This window comes from Eleutherodactylus coqui, chromosome 10 (assembly GCF_035609145.1).
Source record: "Eleutherodactylus coqui strain aEleCoq1 chromosome 10, aEleCoq1.hap1, whole genome shotgun sequence".
In the NCBI taxonomy this organism is placed as follows: Eukaryota; Metazoa; Chordata; class Amphibia; order Anura; family Eleutherodactylidae; genus Eleutherodactylus; species Eleutherodactylus coqui.
This window is the reverse complement of record NC_089846.1, coordinates 133,746,498-133,766,824: the sequence shown is the minus strand read 5'-3', so window position 1 is coordinate 133,766,824 and position 20,327 is coordinate 133,746,498. Positions and strand designations below refer to the sequence as shown.

The following is a 20,327-nucleotide window of genomic DNA, read 5'->3' as shown; positions in this document are numbered from 1 at the left end:
ATCCCACCGGAAAGAGGAGGAACCAAGCAGAAGTAACAGTCATTTGTGTGATTGCTTGGCTCTCTCCACACCATGGGGACAGCAAACGGCATTGCTGGTCTTTTGCCATTCAACGACTGTGAAAGTTGTGTTGTACATGTAGCACAGCATATATGCGGGGCCCAAGGCTTGTCTTGGTTGCCAATCTTTCATCCAAAGTAAAGAGGATATGCCTTATTCACTTGAAAAGTGATACTTTTCTTCTGGTTGGCAAATGTCACTTCCCCACTAGAGATGAGCGCGCATACTCGCTAAGGCAAACTACTCGAACGAGTAGTGCCTTATTCGAGTACCTGCCCGTTCGTCTCTAAAGATTCGACTGCCGGCGCGGGTGAGCGGTGAGTTGCGGCGGTGAGCGGGGGGGGGGGGGGGGGGGGAGAGAGGAAGAGAGAGATCTCCCCTCCGTTCCTCCCCGCTCTCCCCCACCGGCAGCCGAGTCTTTAGAGACGAGCGGGGAGATACTCGAATAAGGCACTACTCAATCGAGTAGTTTGCCTTAGCGAGTACGCTCGCTCATCTCTATTCCCCACAGATATAGCAAAAATTGTCTACAGTATTAATGCACCTTCGAGGCATTAGTGTTCTGTATTGTAACTAAATGGATACAATAGTAACAGTTTTATGTAACAGCAGCTTAAACTGTATCTCACGAAGTCTGAAATATTTTAAATACTCAACCTTTCCGACTGGGCTTTATATAGTACACTAGTGATTAGATGTGGATACGTACACTGGTAATGTGGGAGTTAACATGGTGTAATGGTTATGTTGGGGTTAGGTGTGAGGTGATGAGCTCAGTGGCAGTGACTGATCACATGATGGTGACATCACAGGTCCTCTATGCACACGGCTGCTGTCTGGCTCAAACTGTAAGGATGTTGTTACAGTCCTACTGGATACATTTATACGGGGAAACACAGAAAATGAACTATACAAAAAATTTTCAAAATGAGAGCCAATAAAAAAATGTTCACGGTCATATTCGTGTTCAGCACACCAAGACACTACAGATTAGGACCTGTCAGTAACAATTTCAGTGTTATTAAAAGTTTCGTTTGGTTTCAACATCTGGACCATCATTATGTAATTTGGAGTATAGCTCTATACCGTGTGGTGGACACTCTGAGGAGGGGGCATTTGTACATCATACCCCCCTCCTTCCAAGTAAGTGTTATACCTCACCATTATTCACACGTGAATCTGTCCTCAGTTCACTCCACTTGTGAGCGCGGATCTTTTTTCTGACGTTTTGTCTTTCTCTTTCCATTATATCTGGGGGAGACCCCCCAGCTTGTATCTGCAGCTCTCCTTTTATTAAGAGGATTGGAGTACTGAGGAAAAGACGCATTGTGACCGTATTCACACAGCCCAATCAGTGTGGATTGGATCTACCTGTGGCGCTCTCTACCGTTTTTTTTTTTTTTTGACTTTCAGTGTTGACCAGTGAGACAGTGAGGGTGATGAATAAGTGAACATGTTTGCCACAGGAGGTGGTGAGATCTCCTTCAATGGAATAGGGGAAACGATAAGTAACTAATGAGAAGTTAACAGAGGAGTTTGGAGTATTTGCACTGCCTCAGTTCCAGATGAAGTTGACATCTCACCAGGGCAGTGCGAGAGGACCCTTGTCTGTCAACATCTCTTCTTTCATTGCCTTTAAGATGTTCTTTTGGGAATGCCCACTGGAGCAGGGCATCTGACGTACAGAACTCTCCTCATTATGCGCCACTAATATCTGTAACACATCTAGACAATGGGAGCAATGTGGAACTCCCTAAAGGGAGCCATATATTGAGTGTTCACTGTATTACACCTCTGCGACATCCTAAAAATACCCCATTTTAAAGGGCACCTGTCTTATGTCTCAATCATATAATCATTTTTGAGCTAGTCAGCCTGTTACATCACACAATAGCAATACACATTTACCTTTCCAGAAGACTGTACTCCTTTCACCAAAGCAGCAACGCTTATAATCCATGCCAGCAGCAGGCAGAGGGCCAAGTGCCAAACCACCTGCCCCGTCTCATCAATACCACTCGACCTCCGAAGAGCCACTTTGCTGAAATAATGAAAATATTACTGATCCCAGCAAATCTGCAATCCACCACATACCTGCTATATGACTGCATAATAATATGCAAATAGAGATGATAGATGGTACAATGCCTCTGCAGCGCCCCCTATTGGAAGGCAGCTTCAGTATGCAATCTTCTAACAGAATTGGGAATATAGACCAGAACTAGAATCTTCTCCAGAAGGAAAAGATAATTATGCACAAACAGGCTGTTTCAGAGTTTTTGCCCCTCATCAGTGTATAGTTGGTTTCTAGTTGGCTTGGGGAAAGGCCTGTGATGCGGGTGGGAGGGGTACAGTTTCTTCTTATGGAGGCTGCCAAGTAAATGTGACAAGACTTATCGATCATGCAATGTGGCACTCAAGAGGCATTCTGCTATGTGCCATTTGCATACCAAATGTTCTAGAGGAGTCTTGCATGGCCTAAAAGTCGAAACGCACCACCTTAGTGGTCTCCATAAGGAGAAGCTGCACGCCTTCCAACTTATGAAGTTAGAAACATTCACTAATGAATACATTGGCATAATCATATTTAAAGTTTAACTCCACTTAAAAGTGACGTGCCTAAAAATGACCATTGATATCAGATTTGCCAAACTGATATTGACACTCATCCCCATTCTTGAAATGACCAGCCTGAAGTGTGAAAGTTGAAGGGTTGATTTACAGAACATGCATTTGTGTCATGGCGCCGCTTGCTGTGCAGGAGCCTACGGGGACAAGGGGCAGGTTCGAGTCTGGTGTGATGTCATGGGTCCGTGCCGAACTAGGTGATGCACTCCTCAGCACATGCACAGTGGCATTCGGAGCTGGACACCAAGGGAGACCCATCTCTGTTCTGTTATTGAGCCAATAGACTGGCTGAGCTGTCTATCGTCCCACTCAGCCTGTCAGTGGCATCAGAGGCGTAACTTGAAGCTCCTGGGCCCCAATGCAAAACCTGGAATGGGGCCCCCAACTATAATGCTTTATTTATAGTACTTGGCTTCCTATATGGAGAAGAGAGGTCTTATGGGCCCCCTGAGGCTCCTGGGCCCGGGTGCAACCGCATCCCCTGCATCCTCTATAGTTACGCCCCTGAGTGGCATGTTTAGGGTATTTATTCCGGGTTGTCTTTACAAAGGATAGTGGTAATACATTTCTATACTGCTCCTAGTATATTAGTCTTTGTGCTTCTAAGTATTCTTTGCACGTCTTTCCTTTTTGGACTGTGCACTTAGGACTTGACTGTCTACTACTGTCTCTGTTCCTGAATATTGTCACTCTTAAACTATGGGGTCCGTTTGTTAGTTTGGCTAATCTGTCCTGCTCTGTCCTTATCTATTCCCTTTCCTCCATAGGACACCTAAGGACATATAGGGAATCAGTTGAGGTTCCCAACATAGGGTCGCCACTTTCGGGATGGGTGCTCTGCTTTATTGGTAGGGCTAGTCGGGGCAGATCAGGGAATGTTACCAAGCTTCACCTCTGTTTTTACCTCCATCAGTTGTCTTCTCTTGGATATTTAGCAACCTAGAAACCCCCTGTGTTCTAGACGTCATCCATCCTGTCCCTGTCCCCTGTTTCTGAATCTGTTGGTTTCCTTGACAGGACTGGATGGACATGACAATCAGCAAGCAACATTTACATTAACTTCAGGATGAAAATACAATACTTACTCCCAATATTGCTTGCTGGGTAATTCAGTGTCATTTCCAAAAACGCAGGTGAGGTTATTTTCATTGGCCCACGATACATTCATTGTTACGGTAGTATTCTCTAAAGTTACATTGCATAATCCTAGAAAATAGACATTAAATTGTTTTAATACATTCTTATCATATGATACGCTTTTTTGTGAGAGAGTTACAGACATCAACTTATTCTGGATCTACTAGAGGTCATGCTGAGGTTTTTTGAGGTGCAAATAAGCACCCCATATCCTTGTGCGTAAGCTGACTTTTTAAGCACATTTTTAATGCTAAAAAAGCCCCCCTCAGCTTATACTCAAGTGAGGGGGTTGGGCGTATACTCACCTCGCAGCTGGCATCTGTGTCCCCCGCGCGATAGCCTCCCCGGCGATGCTCTGTAATCCTCCCCGCTGTCATCTCTCTCTGCTAAATGGGACTTTGAATTCACCTGCCATCAGCAAGTAAGCACTGTGATTGGATCGAGCACCAGCCAATCACAGCACTGAATGGCTGTGATTGGTTCATTGAGCGCAGGCTGTGATTGGCTGGGATTGATCCAATCACAGCGCTTACTTGCTGATGGCAGGGAAATTCAAAGCCCCTGTGCAGGAAAAACGCAAAACGCAGGTAAAAAAACGCCAGTGGGTGCTCGCCCTTAATGTGGAGGAAACCAGGGAGAGTGGTCAAGTTTTGGAAAGTCACAAGAAAAGCACAATAGGGTGCAGAAGAAACCCTCCATGGAAGAGCTGAATGTGTTTTGAATAGTATACTTTATGTAGTAAGTTGATTGATATTTTTAGGAAAAGAAAGATATATTTGGACCCAGCTTTATAAAAGACCTAAAGTTCTTGCTTTTTGTTATAATGTACAAGATGTAATAGTGTAGTTAGCAGAATGACCAGCAGAGGGCTGCAAAGTGTTCATCACTGATGAGAGAGAACACCTGGGTGGGTGGAAGATAAGAGCTTGGGTTCCTGCCACACCTAAGTGTTGTGGAGTTCCTCAATGCTGGAGGAGAATGCCCTCCCTGGGATGAGGGCCTGTGAGATCCCAGAGAGGAGCATATGTGTCTGTGGCCCTAGGATGGTTCCTGAGAACTCCTGAATGGAATATTATTGATGGACTGTGCATAACGGGTAGCAATAATAGCATGAAGCCTGGATCCCTATCTTCCCTTGAAAATCAATAGACTTGCTTTACTTTCACCAAAAACTGCCCTGTGTGGGATTTCTGAGTGTTGCCAAGGTCTCAGAGTAGAAGATGGTGATCCTGAGTGAGTGACAATCCCCCCGATGGTCACATATAGTGGAGCGTGATGTGATGGGCAATGAAGGTGGTGCATGGTAGAGCCTTGAGCATCTAGAGCTATGGTGGTGAGCACTTCTGTTGGGATTTAAAGGGCCAGGAGGCTAGAAAGTGCAGTTGCCATGGCAAACGAGTGCTCTATGAGAAGTATGTGGAAACTAAAAGGGCCAAGAGGCCAGAAAATGCGGTGGCTGTGGACAATGGATGTATCGTGCAGTGGAGGACAGCTGCAAACAAGTCAGTGAACTGTTTTTCGTGTTGGTGTTACAGCCTGGAGGCACATGTACCTGGTCATCCTCAGGCCTTGAGGCAGCAGAACTTGATAAAAAGGTTGAGTGTGAACTGTATCCAAGCCCAGAGGAGCTGCACTGCTACAAAGCAAGCCTTGGGAGTGGTGAGAGGATTCCCGGGGCCCATGGATTTAAAAAGACTGATGGACTCCATGTTGCAAATGTGTTCCCTAATGCGTCTTATTCTGAAGTTCAGTGTGAATTGCTTCTAAAGGAAGTGAAGTTGAATGAGGGACGGCTGAGTCATTTGCCTCTAGAAGTCATGCAATTAGCTAGCAAGAATAAGAGTGCGTTATGTGATAAAAGTGCTGTTACCAAGCCTAACCCCGTGGATGCTGTGGCAGCGAGCGTCTTGGGTGAAAGTGATGTGGTCACTAATAGCAGCCTGCTGATCCTACACCTACAAGTGAGAGAAAGCTGTGTGAGATGCTGCTGGAGAATGGACAAAGTGATAATTATGTTGTAGGACTTGCTGAGTTTGTAAGTTAGCTGAAAGTAACCTTGACTGATAAAGTTAACCCCAAAGCGGATGGAGTGTGTAATGAAAAATTGTTGCTGGTTGACAAGACTAGGATGTAGCTGCAGAGACCTATGCAGATGACTTAGGCTGGATTCACACGAACGTATATCAGCTCGGTTTTCACGCCGAGCCGATATACGTCGTCCTCATTTGCAGGGGGGGGGGGGAGGCTGGAAGAGCCAGGAGCAGGAACTGAGCTCCCGCCCCCTCTCTGCCTCCTCTCCGCCCCTCTTCACTATTTGCAATGGGGAGAGGTGGGGTGGCGGCGGGGCTAATTCTTGGAACTTGGCCCTGTCCCGCCTCCTTTCATTGCACATAGTGCAGAGGGGTGGAGAGGAGGCAGAGAGGGGGCGGGAGCTCAGTTTCTGCTCCGGGCTCTTCCATCCTCCCCCCCCGCAAATGAGGACGACGTATATCGGCTCGGCGTGAAAACCGAGCCGATATACGTTCGTGTGAGTGCGGTCAGGCACCTGCTGTGAATTCTGAAGCAATCTACGTCCATGCTGTGGTAATGATCCTTCCCTACCAACGAGTGGAAATCAACTGCCCTTTTTTTTTTCTTCTTCTTCTTCTTGCCCCCCAACCACTAGTTTGTTAGTTAACTCGCTTGGACGACGAGGGACCTTAGTGCTGATCCAGAATGACCACGACCGACAGCATTGCTCCATTCGGTGTTGATGTTGGAGGAGGTACCGTTGCCTATCTGTTGCACCCACAAGTGCAGCAGATGACCAGGGGGCCTCCACCATCCGGCAGGGAGTTGTCTCTCGATTTTCCTAGCAATTGCTGTGGTTAGAGCACCATAGGCTAGAACAGCTTCTGACGAGCATGCAAAAAGTGCAAGTCGACTCCTTGTTGTTTTTGTGATTGAGTCAATCACCTCACCCCATAGGACGAAGAAGATGTATGCATTAAAGACAGATACTGTAAATATTCCTGAAAAGTATAAGTTCGTCCTATGGGGTGAGGTGATTGTACGTTGTACTATATATCTAGATACGGGGGACAAGGCAACAGATAGAGGCTGATGTGGTAGATGGGCGGTTTCAGCTGCCGCTGTTACACCACACCCGCTGTCCTCCCATTGGTGTCTCCTGTGAGAAGGGTGGGATATGGCTACTATTTATTCTCGGCTGTCTTGACAGAGCTTCATAACCTCCCGTCTACCATCCAGGCCAGAGGCCCTATCTCTTGCTCTCTTCATCTCATTTTTTTACTCTCTATGCATTACATGTGTAATTGATGCTGATAGTTCTAAACCGCTGACATCAGATCCTAGAGGACCTTTCCTCTACCATCAGTCTTTCCTCTACTCGCTCACTCTAAGGGTCTAGTTTGCGCAAAGCAAATCTCATATGCTATCAGAGACTATTTGCAATGTTTACCCTGGCAGTTTCATGGCTCATGTTTGTTAGAGCTATGAAACCTCCTGGATATTGAGTGCCTATTAGCCACTTAAGGCTAATCTGCAGAACTATAGCCACCAAGTATCCACTATACAGTGCAGTGGTTATCATGCACTAATGCATATCTTTATGAATGCTTTATATAGTTGGCGATATCACAATTAGGTTCCTGATGAAGTGTCCCAGTGAGACACAGAAACGCGTCGAACCGAACTAGAATCAACAAAAAATATACAAAACCATCAATTTGATGAACGAACTATTTTTGGAGTTATCATAACTTAAAGCAATAATAAGCATAATTATCACACTCTATTGAAGCAAGAGGTGTATCTATGTATCTGTTTCTGTCACTCTGCACCTGATAGATTGTCATACTGGCCTCAGTTGACATGTATTTATTTTACATACAGATTAGCCTTGGAATGTACATAAGTACTTATGAGATTAATTACTGCTCATTTTGACTCATCAAAGTTGTCTTAGTGATTCTAATGAAGTTCTGTCACATCACCGCCTTCTCAACAAGCCTTTAGATAATATCAGCTGCTCGAGTGTAGAAATATACATACAATTGTTTGTGTGCGGTTGATGTTTTTTTGTAAGTCTGGTCTTGTCAGCCCTTGATTTTAAAGAGGAGCAATAAGTTTTGATTTTAAGGTGTCTATAACTGTGAAGGGCCATCTATCTCCCTCATCCATCCAGCCAGCTCTCTATCCAGCCAGCTCTCTAGCTCTCTCATCTAGCTCTCTCATCCAGCCAGCTCTCTAGCTCTCTATCCAGCCAGCTCTCTAGCTCTCTATCCAGCCAGCTCTCTAGCTCTCTATCCAGCCAGCTCTCTAGCTCTCTATCCAGTCAGCTCTCTAGCTCTCTCATCTAGCTCTCTCATCTAGCCAGCTCTGTAGCTCTCTATCCAGCCAGCTCTCTAGCTCTCTCATCTAGTTCTCTATCTAGCCAGCTCTCTAGCTCTTTCATCTAGCTCTCTATCCAGACAGCTCTCTAGCTCTCTCATCTAGCTCTCTATCCAGACAGCTCTCTAGCTCTCTCATCTAGCTCTCTATCCAGACAGCTCTCTATCCATCTAGCTCTCTAGCTCTCTCATCTAGCTCTCTCTATCCAGCTAGCTCTCTAGCTCTCTCATCTAGCTCTCTCTATCCAGCCAGCTCTCTAGCTCTCTCATCTAGCTCTCTCTATCCAGCCAGCTCTCTAGCTCTCTCATCTAGCTCTCTCTATCCAGCCAGCTCTCTAGCTCTCTCATCTAGCTCTCTCTATCCAGCCAGCTCTCTAGCTCTCTCATCTAGCTCTCTCTATCCAGCCAGCTCTCTAGCTCTCTCATCTAGCTCTCTCTATCCAGCCAGCTCGCTAGCTCTCTCATCTAGCTCTCTCTATCCAGCCAGCTCGCTAGCTCTCTCTATCCAGCCAGCTCGCTAGCTCTCTCATCTGGCTCTCTCTATCCAGCCAGCTCTCTAGCTCTCTCTGGTATAAGTTATACATCTCCCTGGATTTACTGTATTTATTTGCACCCTTTACACACAATTAAAAAATGCATCTAAACCGCATGCGGTTATTGATTGTGTCCGCAGCTCCTTAATAGCGTACGCGGTCTTTAAATACTGCATGCAGGTTTTTTATGTGTTTTTCTTCATTGTGGTTCTAAAGTACAACAAAAACATGACCCCCCCTAAGGCCGCGCTCTCACGTGTTCAGAAAACGCATCTTGAAATCGTGGCATTTTTACCAGAATTTCAAGCAGCGTTTTCGAGGTTACAGCGCGTGACAGCGCTTTTTAATGCACCCCATCATTGTCAGGAGGTGATGAGAGGTGTTTAAAAACCACGAAAACGCAAAAATAGAACAGACAGCTCTCGAAAATCACAGCGTTAGAAACACCATGTTTGAGCGCAGATTTTAATAAGCTCATTAAAATCTATGGGAGTGTTGTACCGCGGTTAGTACGGCACTCGGGACACTGCGCTAATAGCGGTAAAAAGAGGTGTGTGTGAGAGCGGTCTGCGGGGCTACAAACAAATTTTCATGTTCAGGAAATGCGTCATGTTTGGAAAGATTACGCCAAGGGGCAGATCATGTATGTAGCACGATATGGGTACGGGGGAGTGTAGGGTGGAGGCCCAAGGGGGGGCCCCGAGCTGAACTTTTGCACCCGGGCCCCTGAGCCCTTAGGTACGTCCCTGTGTCCAGATGTATTCTGTCTTTCACGGAAACGAGCAGCATACTGTGACTTTGTGACTCATTTTACAACACGTTTGCCCACCTCCCATAGACTTCTATGGGGCCTTTGCTGCACATTATACAAAAAGATTGAGCATGAGAACGCACCCAGTGACATCATAAGTGCGATTATCTGAGCATTGCGTGCGTACATTTTGCTTGTGCAAAAACGTGCGTGAATACAGCGGTCTCCAGGAGCGCTCACATGGATGTATTGTCACACGCAAGGTTTGTGCACGTATTTGCGCACATAATACACAAAAAAAGAGGACCTGCTTTATTTTTGTGCGCATTCCCACAGCAAAGGTTTCCATAGAAGTCGATGGAAGTCTCACAAATGTGCAATACGCTGCGCAATTCAGTAAAAAAAACACATCTGGATCTCTTTAGGCTAATTAGCCTAAATCAGGGCAGGGGGTGTTGTGCGCATACGACTAGAACCTGCGTGCGGAAAAAAGTACAGTAGTGTGCGCTGACACACCTCGTTCACTGCGCAAGGATGTTGCACTGAGGTGAGCATATCTGCGCATATGCTTGCCTGAAAAAGCCCCAGCATGTACAGGGGGGGGGGGCACACTCTACCGGATCTATAGGGACACGTACAAGGGGGCACATGGCGCCGGATCTATAGGGACACGTACAAGGGGGCACATGGCGCCATATCAATAGGGACATGTACAAGGAGCGCACACTGTACCGTATCTGTAGGGACATGTACAAGGGGGGCACATTGGACCCTATCTATAGGGACATGTACAAGGAGCGCACATTGCACCGTATCTAGAGGGACACGTACAGGGAGCGCACACTGGACCGTATCTATAGGGACACGTACAGGGAGCGCACACTGGACCGTATCTATAGGGACACGTACAAGGAGCGCACACTGGACCGTATCTATAGGGACACGTACAGGGAGCGCACACTGGACCGTATCTATAGGGACACGTACAAGGAGCGCACACTGGACCGTATCTATAGGGACACGTACAGGGAGCGCACACTGGACCGTATCTATAGGGACACGTACAAGGAGCGCACACTGGACCGTATCTATAGGGACACGTACAGGGAGCGCACACTGGACCGTATCTATAGGGACACGTACAGGGAGCGCACACTGGACCGTATCTATAGGGACACGTACAAGGAGCGCACACTGGACCGTATCTATAGGGACACGTACAGGGAGCGCACACTGGACCGTATCTATAGGGACACGTACAGGGAGCGCACACTGGACCGTATCTATAGGGACACGTACAGGGATGGCGCGCACTGGACCGTATCTATAGGGACACGTGCAGGGAGGGCGCGCACTGGACCGTATCTATAGGGACACGTACAGGGAGGGCACACTGGACCGTATCTCTAGGTTTTTCCAACATGACAAATCTCTGAGCCATTGTGCAGCAAACATAATTCTGCCCCAAGCCACAATGGATGATTCTTAGCCACTAATTGTATTGCGATCTTATATCCTACACTCAAACAGCTCCAAATATTCTTCTGTGGCAACATTTGGTACTAATTGTTTTTTTTTTCTTCAAGAAATCTAAAACCCATACCCCTTGTAATTATACCCACCAACTTCTATTGGGCTCTGCCCCCTATATTTTCCGCTAGAGACCTCTGAACACCTCTAGCTTAACTAGTATCACCCATGAGATCTACCATCTTTCCTGGAAGACCCACTTACTTTCATTACCTTATCAATCACTAATTCAGTATCCTCATCTAGATCCTGCAAGCATTAACATCACCATCAGTAAGACTGAACGCTCCTCTTACCACTTATGCTGCTTTGACAATTGCTGTCGGCCCACCAGTCGTAGCAGTCTGCCCACGGCAGATAACTTCGGAATGAGGAAAATAAATAAAAGAGGCTGTAGGCAATTATGACATTATAGTATATCGATACTAATGTAGATATCAGCACCATCGTGAAACCGACACCTAGAAGTGGGAGGAAGGATCTCATTAGATACATTCCAAGATCATATTGCTAATTATATATAAATATTAGGCAATGCTTCTTGATTAACAGTTGCAGTATGTTATTGAAGTCAAATATATAATATATATGTGTGTGTGTGTAAAAGAAAAGTGTATATACTGTATGAGTCAGAAGGGGTATCATCACTCCTTGAGGAGAGCACCTAGAAGGTGAGTCAGGAGACTTGTAAGGCCATGCATGCTCCTCTGGGAAATATATGCAAATAAGGTTGATGGAACATTACCTCTGCAGTGCCACCTATTGGAAGGCAGCATTCCTGCAAATCAATGTCCGACCCTTTTACACAGGTCTTTGTAACACTGATTGGGAATTGAAAACCAAGCCAGAATCCATGCACAGGCAGCTGTTTCGGGGTTGCTGGCCTTCATCAGTGTGCAGTAGGATTCTGGATTGAAAGTGTTACAAAGACTTGTAGAAAGGGTCAAGCATTGATTTGCAGGAATGCTGCGATCCAATAGGTGGCACTGCAGAGGTATTGTTCCATCTTCCTTATTTGCGTATTGTATGTGAGTGGTGACAATTCCTGTGCTAAGCTGCAGAACATGTGGAGATGGGTAAAGGATAAGATTAAATGTATTAGGGTGGCTTCACATGTGCGTCGGGGAAATCCCCACGGCCAAATGGACCCCATTGACTATAATGGCCTCTGTTCGTTTCCACTCAGTTGCCCGGCTTTTAGATGGAAGAAAAAGTGCTGCATGCCTAATATTTTCTTTCGATACCTTGTGCCGGATTTGCGGCAGAACTGGAGATTCCAACGCAGATGTGAAATCATTCGTGAAGCGGTCCTTGTGTTTTGTCTTATACAGCTGCGATATAATTCCAGTATGACAGTGTAAGTTAGCTCAGCCTTACCTTGGAAGAGGGGTACAATCCTCCATATTTCAATGGGGCCTAAACTGGCAAATTGTCCAAGAGCGCACTCAAGAAATAAGAGGGGTAACCCAGCCAGCACCAGCATGATTATATATGGGATCAGAAACGCACCTACAATAAGGATACATATAGAGATTATTATATGCGTGGGGCTCATTTACTATTAAAAGTTCAACAGTTTTTTTTCGCAAAATGTGCCAGAAAACTGTCTTTCAAGCTTTGCCACATTTACTATGTATTTTAGACACTTTCAGACAGGCTTGGACTGCCCCACCACTGAGCCGGTGAACACCCGGATGAGCCCCCAGATCCAGAACTGGGACTCCCTGTTTATTTAAATAAGATCCTTGGGCAGAACCCCCCCCCCTATACCCACTGGAGCGATGCACAAACCAATCACTGCCATCTGGTTGCAGCTTTTGGAGGAGCTGCACCTGTTACCATTTTATAGGACCACCTCCTGAAGTCAGTGCATCCCCCACCACTACTTGCAGCCTGGTGCTGCTTCAGCATGTCATTTGGTGCAGGAGGGAGGCTACAGATCTGGCTGTAGGTCGGAGCCCAGAAGTCCAGGAAGGCCCATGAAGGCTCACTGGTCTGCAGGAGTGATCAATGTGAACTTTGGCCAGTAAGCTAGATGTACACAGAAATAAACACAACTTCATGCAACGGTTCTGTGAGCGAGCCAGCGATACTTATGGTGTATTTAGACTGAAAGATGATCGCTCGAAAATCGCTCAGACGACAGTTGGGTGACCGCTTTGAGCAATTATCTTTGCATAACTCTTAAGTAGCTAATAAATAAAATTATGCAGACGGAGCAGGACGCCGCTGATAACTCGGAGTACAAACAGTATATATGCAAACAGCTGCTTTGTTCTCGTGTTGTCCCCTGAGCTGCTAGGTCTGAGAAACAGCTGGTATCCTGCTGGGAAGTCCCATCAGGATACCCACTATACCAGCTGAAAGTATACTATCACCACTGCCCGCTGAGATATCGGTGTGCGGCACTGATAACAGTCATCGCTCATTTCTAGCTTACTAAAAGTGAGTGATGAACGAATAGTGCACTTACAGTGGACGATGGCAGCGCATTTAGACAGAATGATTATCGCTTAAAAATGGCTTTTAAGTGAATTTTGAGTGACAATCATTGTCTGAATAGGCCTTAACTCCCCTGCTAGAGCACGGGAGCGAGTACATGCGGGGTACATCGGGCATCGTTTGCCTGACATTCGTCCCATCTAAATGGGCCCTTAGACCATCTGACCTCCGAAACCTTTTCACCATCACTTTTTAATGGGTCAAGTTCAATTTGCAAGAAAGTCCAAACTTCTTGAAATTGCAAATTAAACACCATAAACAAAGTTTCTAATCTCCTTTTGTTTCCCTCCTATCCTTGTTCCATGCTGTGCATTTATCACCTATTGTCCATGGATAAAAGACAAACGGGGATTCCCGTAACTACACGTTATCGCCTTTCCATTGAATGATGCCCCTTTTGCAGGGCTGAGGATCTCCTGACATCATCATCAGCTCATCCGCGTCCGGCAGCCTGTTTAGACTGCACTATTCTCAGCGAGTTCTCTTCCACAGTGTTTCACGTTCCTACGAGCGATCGGTGAATAAGTCCCCCCCCCCCCCCCCGTCCGGCGCTGATTTGTATGCCGGCTGAAACTGAATGATGAATGAGGAACACACCATTCTTGTTTGTCGTCGGCTGCCCTTAAACAGAATGCTCCTTCAGTTTTGCTCATGGAACGATTTTTTTGAACATTAGTACGCAGCATAAGTAATAACTGCTTAGACCACCAGGGATCTGATTGCTGGGACCCCCACTAAATGCCAGTGTCCCTGTTTGAATGGAGCAATTGAGAAAGCACTGTACTGCTTCATTCAAAGACTATGGGACTGACAGACATAGCGGAGTAGAGCGCTCGGTTATCTTCATCAGTCATACACTGGTAGCAGGCAGGTCTAAGTGGTGCTCAAGTCAAATGGGGAATACAGGACCCCCATTGTGGCATTTAGTAGTGCCCTAGAGGTCAGGCCCACTCAGATCTACAAGGTATCACCTATGCAATAGATCATTGGAATCCCCCTTAAAAGCACACGTTCACCTTTAGATCCCTATATAGAAATACTCTACTGTATATAAACAGACGAGCATCTTTATAGATAATATAATGTGTTTGGGGGCCGATGGCGGAATAATACAGCATGCATGACTGTGTGGAGGTGGGGGGAGTTGGCTGGCAGTGAATGGCTGTTTGCTGCCAGCTAAGATTCTATTCCCACTGTATTTGAGTCCTGTGTTAGCGGCATATCCCGGGTGAGCTCGCACTATACATGTCACACATATCCATTCACCAGACAGAGGCCAAAAGAGGGTTCATTATACATGTACATATCTTGTGTTTGGTGCATGGAAAATGTAACCGCGCCATCTCACCCCCTCCCATTGCAAAGAGCGAGCAGGGAGGAGAGCAGAGGTGAGCCTGCAAGGGGAAGGAAGGGGAAAGGGGCGACGGCACGGTGACCTTGGTGTATGTGCACCAAAAGAAACAAAGTTATCACTGGCAAGATGCGGTGGAAACTCTGCCTCAGTATTCATCCCGCATGATTTGAGGTTGAAGTTCTATCACAGATGGGAAGAAAGATGCTGAACCCTCTAGGAGGGACCAACGCTTGGTGGTGCATGCTGAGCAAAAAGCGCTGTGTGAGAGAGGAACACTGCTAGCTTTGGCCCGTGCCACCCATACCCCATAAGCTGTACACTGGGGAGATCGCATTGTGAGTACTTTTGAACTGTTTATTAAAGATTTTGAAGCATCTTAACCAGATTGACTAATATGTAATCCTGACCCATGACCTCACCGTTTACATGTGCCTGACTTCAGGAACCTGTGTGATCAGACATTTGTCCGGGCACATCCACTTCTCTAAAGGCCCATTTACAAGCAAAGATAAATAATCTTTCACACGATTGAAAGATTGAAAGTTTTAGCGATCATTTTGCAAAAAAGTGCTAATGCACAGTAATGTCCATTAGCACTTTATCAGCTTCATTTGCGTGTAAATGAGCTTCCAGGAGCTGTTTGCAGAACTCAAGGAAGTGGTCTGAGCTCTGCACACAGCTCCTTTGATCTGGCACGGGGTGTTGGCTGAATACAATGTAATCCCCGACTCCCGTGCAGAACACAGTGCGCAGTCTGTGTTATCTACTCTCTGGCTGAATGATGGATTTTAAGCTCACCTTAAAATCATCATTCAGCCAAAAAGTAAACGATGGTAGCATTTAGACGCAACGATTATCGCTCATATGCCATTGTTTGAACAAAATTTCGAGTGATAATCGTTGCGTCTAATTGGGGCTTAACTCTCATGGCCGGTCCTGCTCCCTGAGATGCGTTGCCCAACCTATTACAACCCCCCAGGCTAGCCTGTCCCAAGCCTTCCTTGGTTTAGTTACATAGAACAATTGTCTCTTGCATTTGCTCAATCGATTGACTATTCAAGTGATGGTTGTCCTGTTTGAAACCACCTTTAGATGTATGAAGTTCAGCTGTGTCAATGCGTTACAGGAGTCCAGCAGTTAGTAAGCTTGTTTTAGATCTATAGATACAATAGGATGTACAATGGTGCTCCAAGGTGGACATACATTTTAGTATATGATCGGCTATGCAACTACTTCTTCCACTTGGGTCAGCTTCACACTGTTCATTTTTGTTGCAGTTTTTGATATTTAGGAAGGTTTAGTCCTTCCTTCCTAAATTTCCACATACTGCATAGTGAGGTGCTGCTGATCTCAGTACAATAGCTTCTACATCTCATTCCACATTACCTCCTCCATGCTTATAAGCAAGGTATGGAAATCTCCAGACGTTTCCAAGTCCCACTGCATATCCCACCAAAGCAAGGAGATAATCTGCTTTACTGGACCAGAACTCGCGCTCCAGACTGCCTTCAGTGGTCACACTCACATTATCCTCCTGGAAATACAATGAGGAACGGCTGGTAGAACACCATGAACACATTTATGGTAGAGGGGCGGCACAAAAACACAAACGCAATGAAGATCTAATGGAAACACGATGCCTTAGAAAATCGTGACGTTGCATCACAACACTGCAGTGATTCCCAACCAGGGCGGCCGCGGAGAGAGCGAGGGGAAGAGCGAGAGGGAGCAATATTTTTTTTTTCACTTTAAGGGACGCTATGAATTTTTTTTTTGTTCTGACTAGGTGTGCCGCAAGCTGAAAAAGGTTGGGAAACGCTGTGATACATAGTAGCAACTGATGGGAAATACTCAGCATTCTAATTCAGGTGTGAGATTTACCGCATGGTTTCACATCTGCACTTAGGATTCCCCTTTCCTACTCCATTTGGGGAGCAGGAAAGGGGAATCCATACGGCTGAACGGCTCCATCTCAGGACAGAACCTAACAGTACTGGACGGCCCCCTGTTGACTGGAATGGGGTCCGTTCGCTTTCCGCCCAGCTGGCTGGCTTTTGGGTGGAAGAAGCGCTTTTCCTTACTGTATCTTCAGCCGGATCTGTGATGGAAGATCTTCTGACACAGATGTGAAAGTGGCCTAATCCTATGGGATACATTTTATAAAAATTCCCCAGGATGTCATATATAGGTGGGCGTCACAACTCTGGGGAGGACAGGGGTCTCTTGTCCCTCGTTTGCCGATGTGAAGCAGCTGCATTGACTTCTGCTGTCGCCGGTGGCTATCTCTGCTTTCTTGGCTCTTTCCGTAATTCTCATAGAGTTTAGTGGAGTTGTTACCTTTCAACTGAAGCCAATGCAATGACTTATACTTTGCATTAGCAAACAAGGGTCGGGGGAATCCTTTTCTCCTGATAAGTGGTTTATATTGATAAATGTATCCTTTCATAAAATGTAGTATAATATGTATCATATCTAGTAGAAGCTCTTAGAAAGAATGATAATGAATGATGATTCATTATAGCGACGCATCATTCCAAAAGTTGCTCACAAACATATCTGTAATTGCTTCTGCAGGTTCCAAGAATCTAATGATCATAGAAGCAAGGACATTCCTGCAAGTGTTACTATTGAAAACCTTCTCCACCCTGACATGGCTGCTAACAGAGAATAATGGATTGCAGCCATCTTTAGTAAATGTAGATAAGATATACTATAGATGTAGCAGTGCTGAGTGTGTCATATGTGTGGATGATCTGCTGATTTCCACAAGACTCTGGATAAGCCTACTACCGTGTTTCCCTGAAAATAAGACAGTGTCTTATATTAATTTTTGTTCAAAAAGGTTTAACTTTTTTACATGTATAGCTGCCTGGACACTATTTAAATTGACTTTTTTAATTAACTGTTTGCAGGGCTTAATTTTGGAGTAGGGCTTATATTCCAAGCATCCTCAAAAAGCCTGAAAAATCATTTTGCATCCTCAAAAATTCTGGAAAATCATGCTATGTCTTATTTTCAGGGTATGTCTTACTTTCAGGGAAATGGGGTATATCCTCTACATTCGCTATGCGGCCAATAGAAGTGACTCTTCTAATAACTTCCACAAGTCCTTCTTATTGTCATCTACATCTTCCCTCAACAGAAATCAGTCATCTGAACTCGAGTGCCCAATCTGTCATTCTCTAACGATATACAAGGCATTTATTAGTGGAAGGGAGAACATATAATTCTAGAATAAATACCATAAAAAGGATAGAAGTCGCTGTCCAGAAGAGATAAGACTCCTTACATGTCAGTGCAAGAAATGAAGGAGGAAAAACGTAAGAATGCCTCCGACCCGGGAAAGGAACTTACATTTGTTTCTGTAGATTGTTTCCCACGGCATTTCATGCATCTTGATAAGGATATATTCCCCATGTCTTCTATCAGAACCTGTAATAAGTCATGCGATGTACCTTCTAGGTGGGACTGTCATTAAATGGAGGGGGGTGTAGAGTGACACAGGACTTTATAATTAAGGAGGACAACAATTGGCTGCCTGGGATACTTATTAAAGCGCCTAACCCACAATGTGCTGTAATTCCTTATGCAAATGCTGAAGTTGTACTACGGGGTAGGGATTATCAGACCTGGAGAGAGAACAAGTGAGGTGTCGCAACTTACTCCTACGTCGGTATAGTCATTGTAGGCAAAACAGGGGCCTAAAGTCAGCAAATGGATCTTGATGGGGTAGAATTCCTCCAGCTCAAAAAAAGAATTTTCTCAGACCTGGCCCACATCAAAGGAAGTCATGGAGGTCAAAAATGTATATTAATTGTAAGGGGATGGAGACTATTCCAGCATGTCCAATCCATCCCCTCCCAAGCAAGCATCAACCGTCACATAAAAGGATTGTTGGTAGAGCCCAATATTATAAATGTGCTGCTGAAGCTCCTTTCCCGTAAAATATGTATCCGTCTACTAATTCCTCCTCCCATCCATGCTGCAGACGTTCTAATGCCAGCAATGTAATGCGATACAAAGCTATCGCTTCACTGTAGCATCTATATGCATGCAAAAAGCGGAGTATCCATGTGCAATGTGGAGCACAATGGGGGAGAATTCGTTATCCTAGTGTAATACATGAGCTTAGAGAACAGAGCTCTTTTGCATAGCCGCAAAGACAACTTGGAGGTGGAAGACTTAACCCTTTCCAATCCACTGTCTGACGTCTAAAGACATTTTGATTGAAGGCTGTACAGCTTCCGATGGCAGAAGACATCCGGCAGGGTATTCTTACTGTATATTACTGGCCGCTCTGTTGTCAGGGGCCTCTCCTTGCATTTCACATACCGCAGTACTGGCTCTAGCCAGCAGATGGTGCCATTGTAAAATGGCAGAAAGAGAAAGCCCCCTGGGGAACCCTGAATCCGAAATTGGATTGCAAAGGATTAAAGGCAATGTACACCTTTTGCACTTTTAAAAAAATTTTTTATTAATCAATGTATTTCTAGAAATGAAGACGTTTTGTATTTTGATTGTCATTAAAAAAATGTGATTGTTTTCCAGGGCACTGCAGACTGGATGTCTAAAATCTTAGCAAATTCTGTCAGTGAGAGTAAACTCTCAGCTCCTCCCCTGCTGTGAATGTGCATTTACTGCCTTACCACTGAGCTTTTATAGAGGGTTATATGACAATGCTGTGGGATGGTGGAGGAGAGAGAGAATAGAGAAAACTACTATTACAGAGAGCTCTAATTAATTCCAGGTGCATTTTCGCCCTTATCAGTAGCAATAGGGGACATGCCAGCAGCTACTCAGAGAAAGGATGAGATAGAGGAGAGATAGCTCTGTTTTACTCAGTGGGTGGGGTTATGCTACACAGCCTCTGAAAGAGGGAACATCCCAGAGTCAGAAATTTGAATGTAGGAGAACCTGCAAACCAAGTATGATGCATTCTAAATGCATGAGACTGAAAACTCAATGCATAAACCAGAGAAGTGCATCATTTTTTTTGCAGGAACTTACAAAGACCTGTGTGCATTGATTTTTCATGCACGCAGTTTTTCAGAGGCTTTAAATATATAGAAAACTTTACTGAAGTTGAAAGCAGTACAGAAACCAAGACAGTCTCTGGGCCTAGAAAGCACAATGCTCAGTCTCTATTCGTAGTGGCTTTAAGGATATTTCTTTGTAGCAAACATAGTTTGGCAGAAAAAAAACAATATCTTCTTTAGGAGAGGCACACACTTGAAAATGTGGTTCGGTGCAAATGGTTAGCTTACTACTCAGCTTTCTCTTACTGTCACTTCTCCAGGATTTCTGGTATTCAGTTGCTTTTTTGCCTCTACTGTCTCCAACCAATGGTCCAAACCCTTGACTGTAGTCCTCAGCCTCTCGTGTTGTCTCAGGGGCTCTAGCAGCTGCAATATTACTTTGAGTCTATAGGCCAACACTAGTCA

The 20,327-nt window shown here is 45.3% G+C and overlaps 1 protein-coding gene and 1 long non-coding RNA gene across 2 annotated transcripts in view; one reads left to right on the top strand and one right to left on the bottom strand.

Annotated features, from left to right (window-relative positions):
- Positions 1-17,669, top strand: part of LOC136580938 (uncharacterized) — a 30,581-nt gene extending 12,912 nt beyond the window's left edge. Inside the window, exon 3 of the long non-coding RNA XR_010787034.1 lies at positions 17,461-17,669. This is a non-coding gene — a long non-coding RNA (uncharacterized lncRNA). The remainder of the gene's footprint in view (positions 1-17,460) is intronic.
- The window catches only part of LOC136580937 (sodium- and chloride-dependent neutral and basic amino acid transporter B(0+)-like), a 38,911-nt gene extending 20,509 nt beyond the window's left edge, over positions 1-18,402 (bottom strand). The window contains exons 1-6 of the mRNA XM_066581876.1: positions 18,241-18,402; positions 16,273-16,420; positions 12,408-12,539; positions 11,327-11,491; positions 3,774-3,894; positions 1,969-2,101 (exon numbers count right to left, since the gene is read on the bottom strand). Coding sequence (XP_066437973.1) covers positions 1,969-2,101; positions 3,774-3,894; positions 11,327-11,491; positions 12,408-12,539; positions 16,273-16,420; positions 18,241-18,303 — 762 coding nt within the window. The 5' untranslated portion in view covers positions 18,304-18,402. The remainder of the gene's footprint in view (positions 1-1,968; positions 2,102-3,773; positions 3,895-11,326; positions 11,492-12,407; positions 12,540-16,272; positions 16,421-18,240) is intronic.
- Between the last annotated feature and the right edge of the window lie 1,925 nt (positions 18,403-20,327).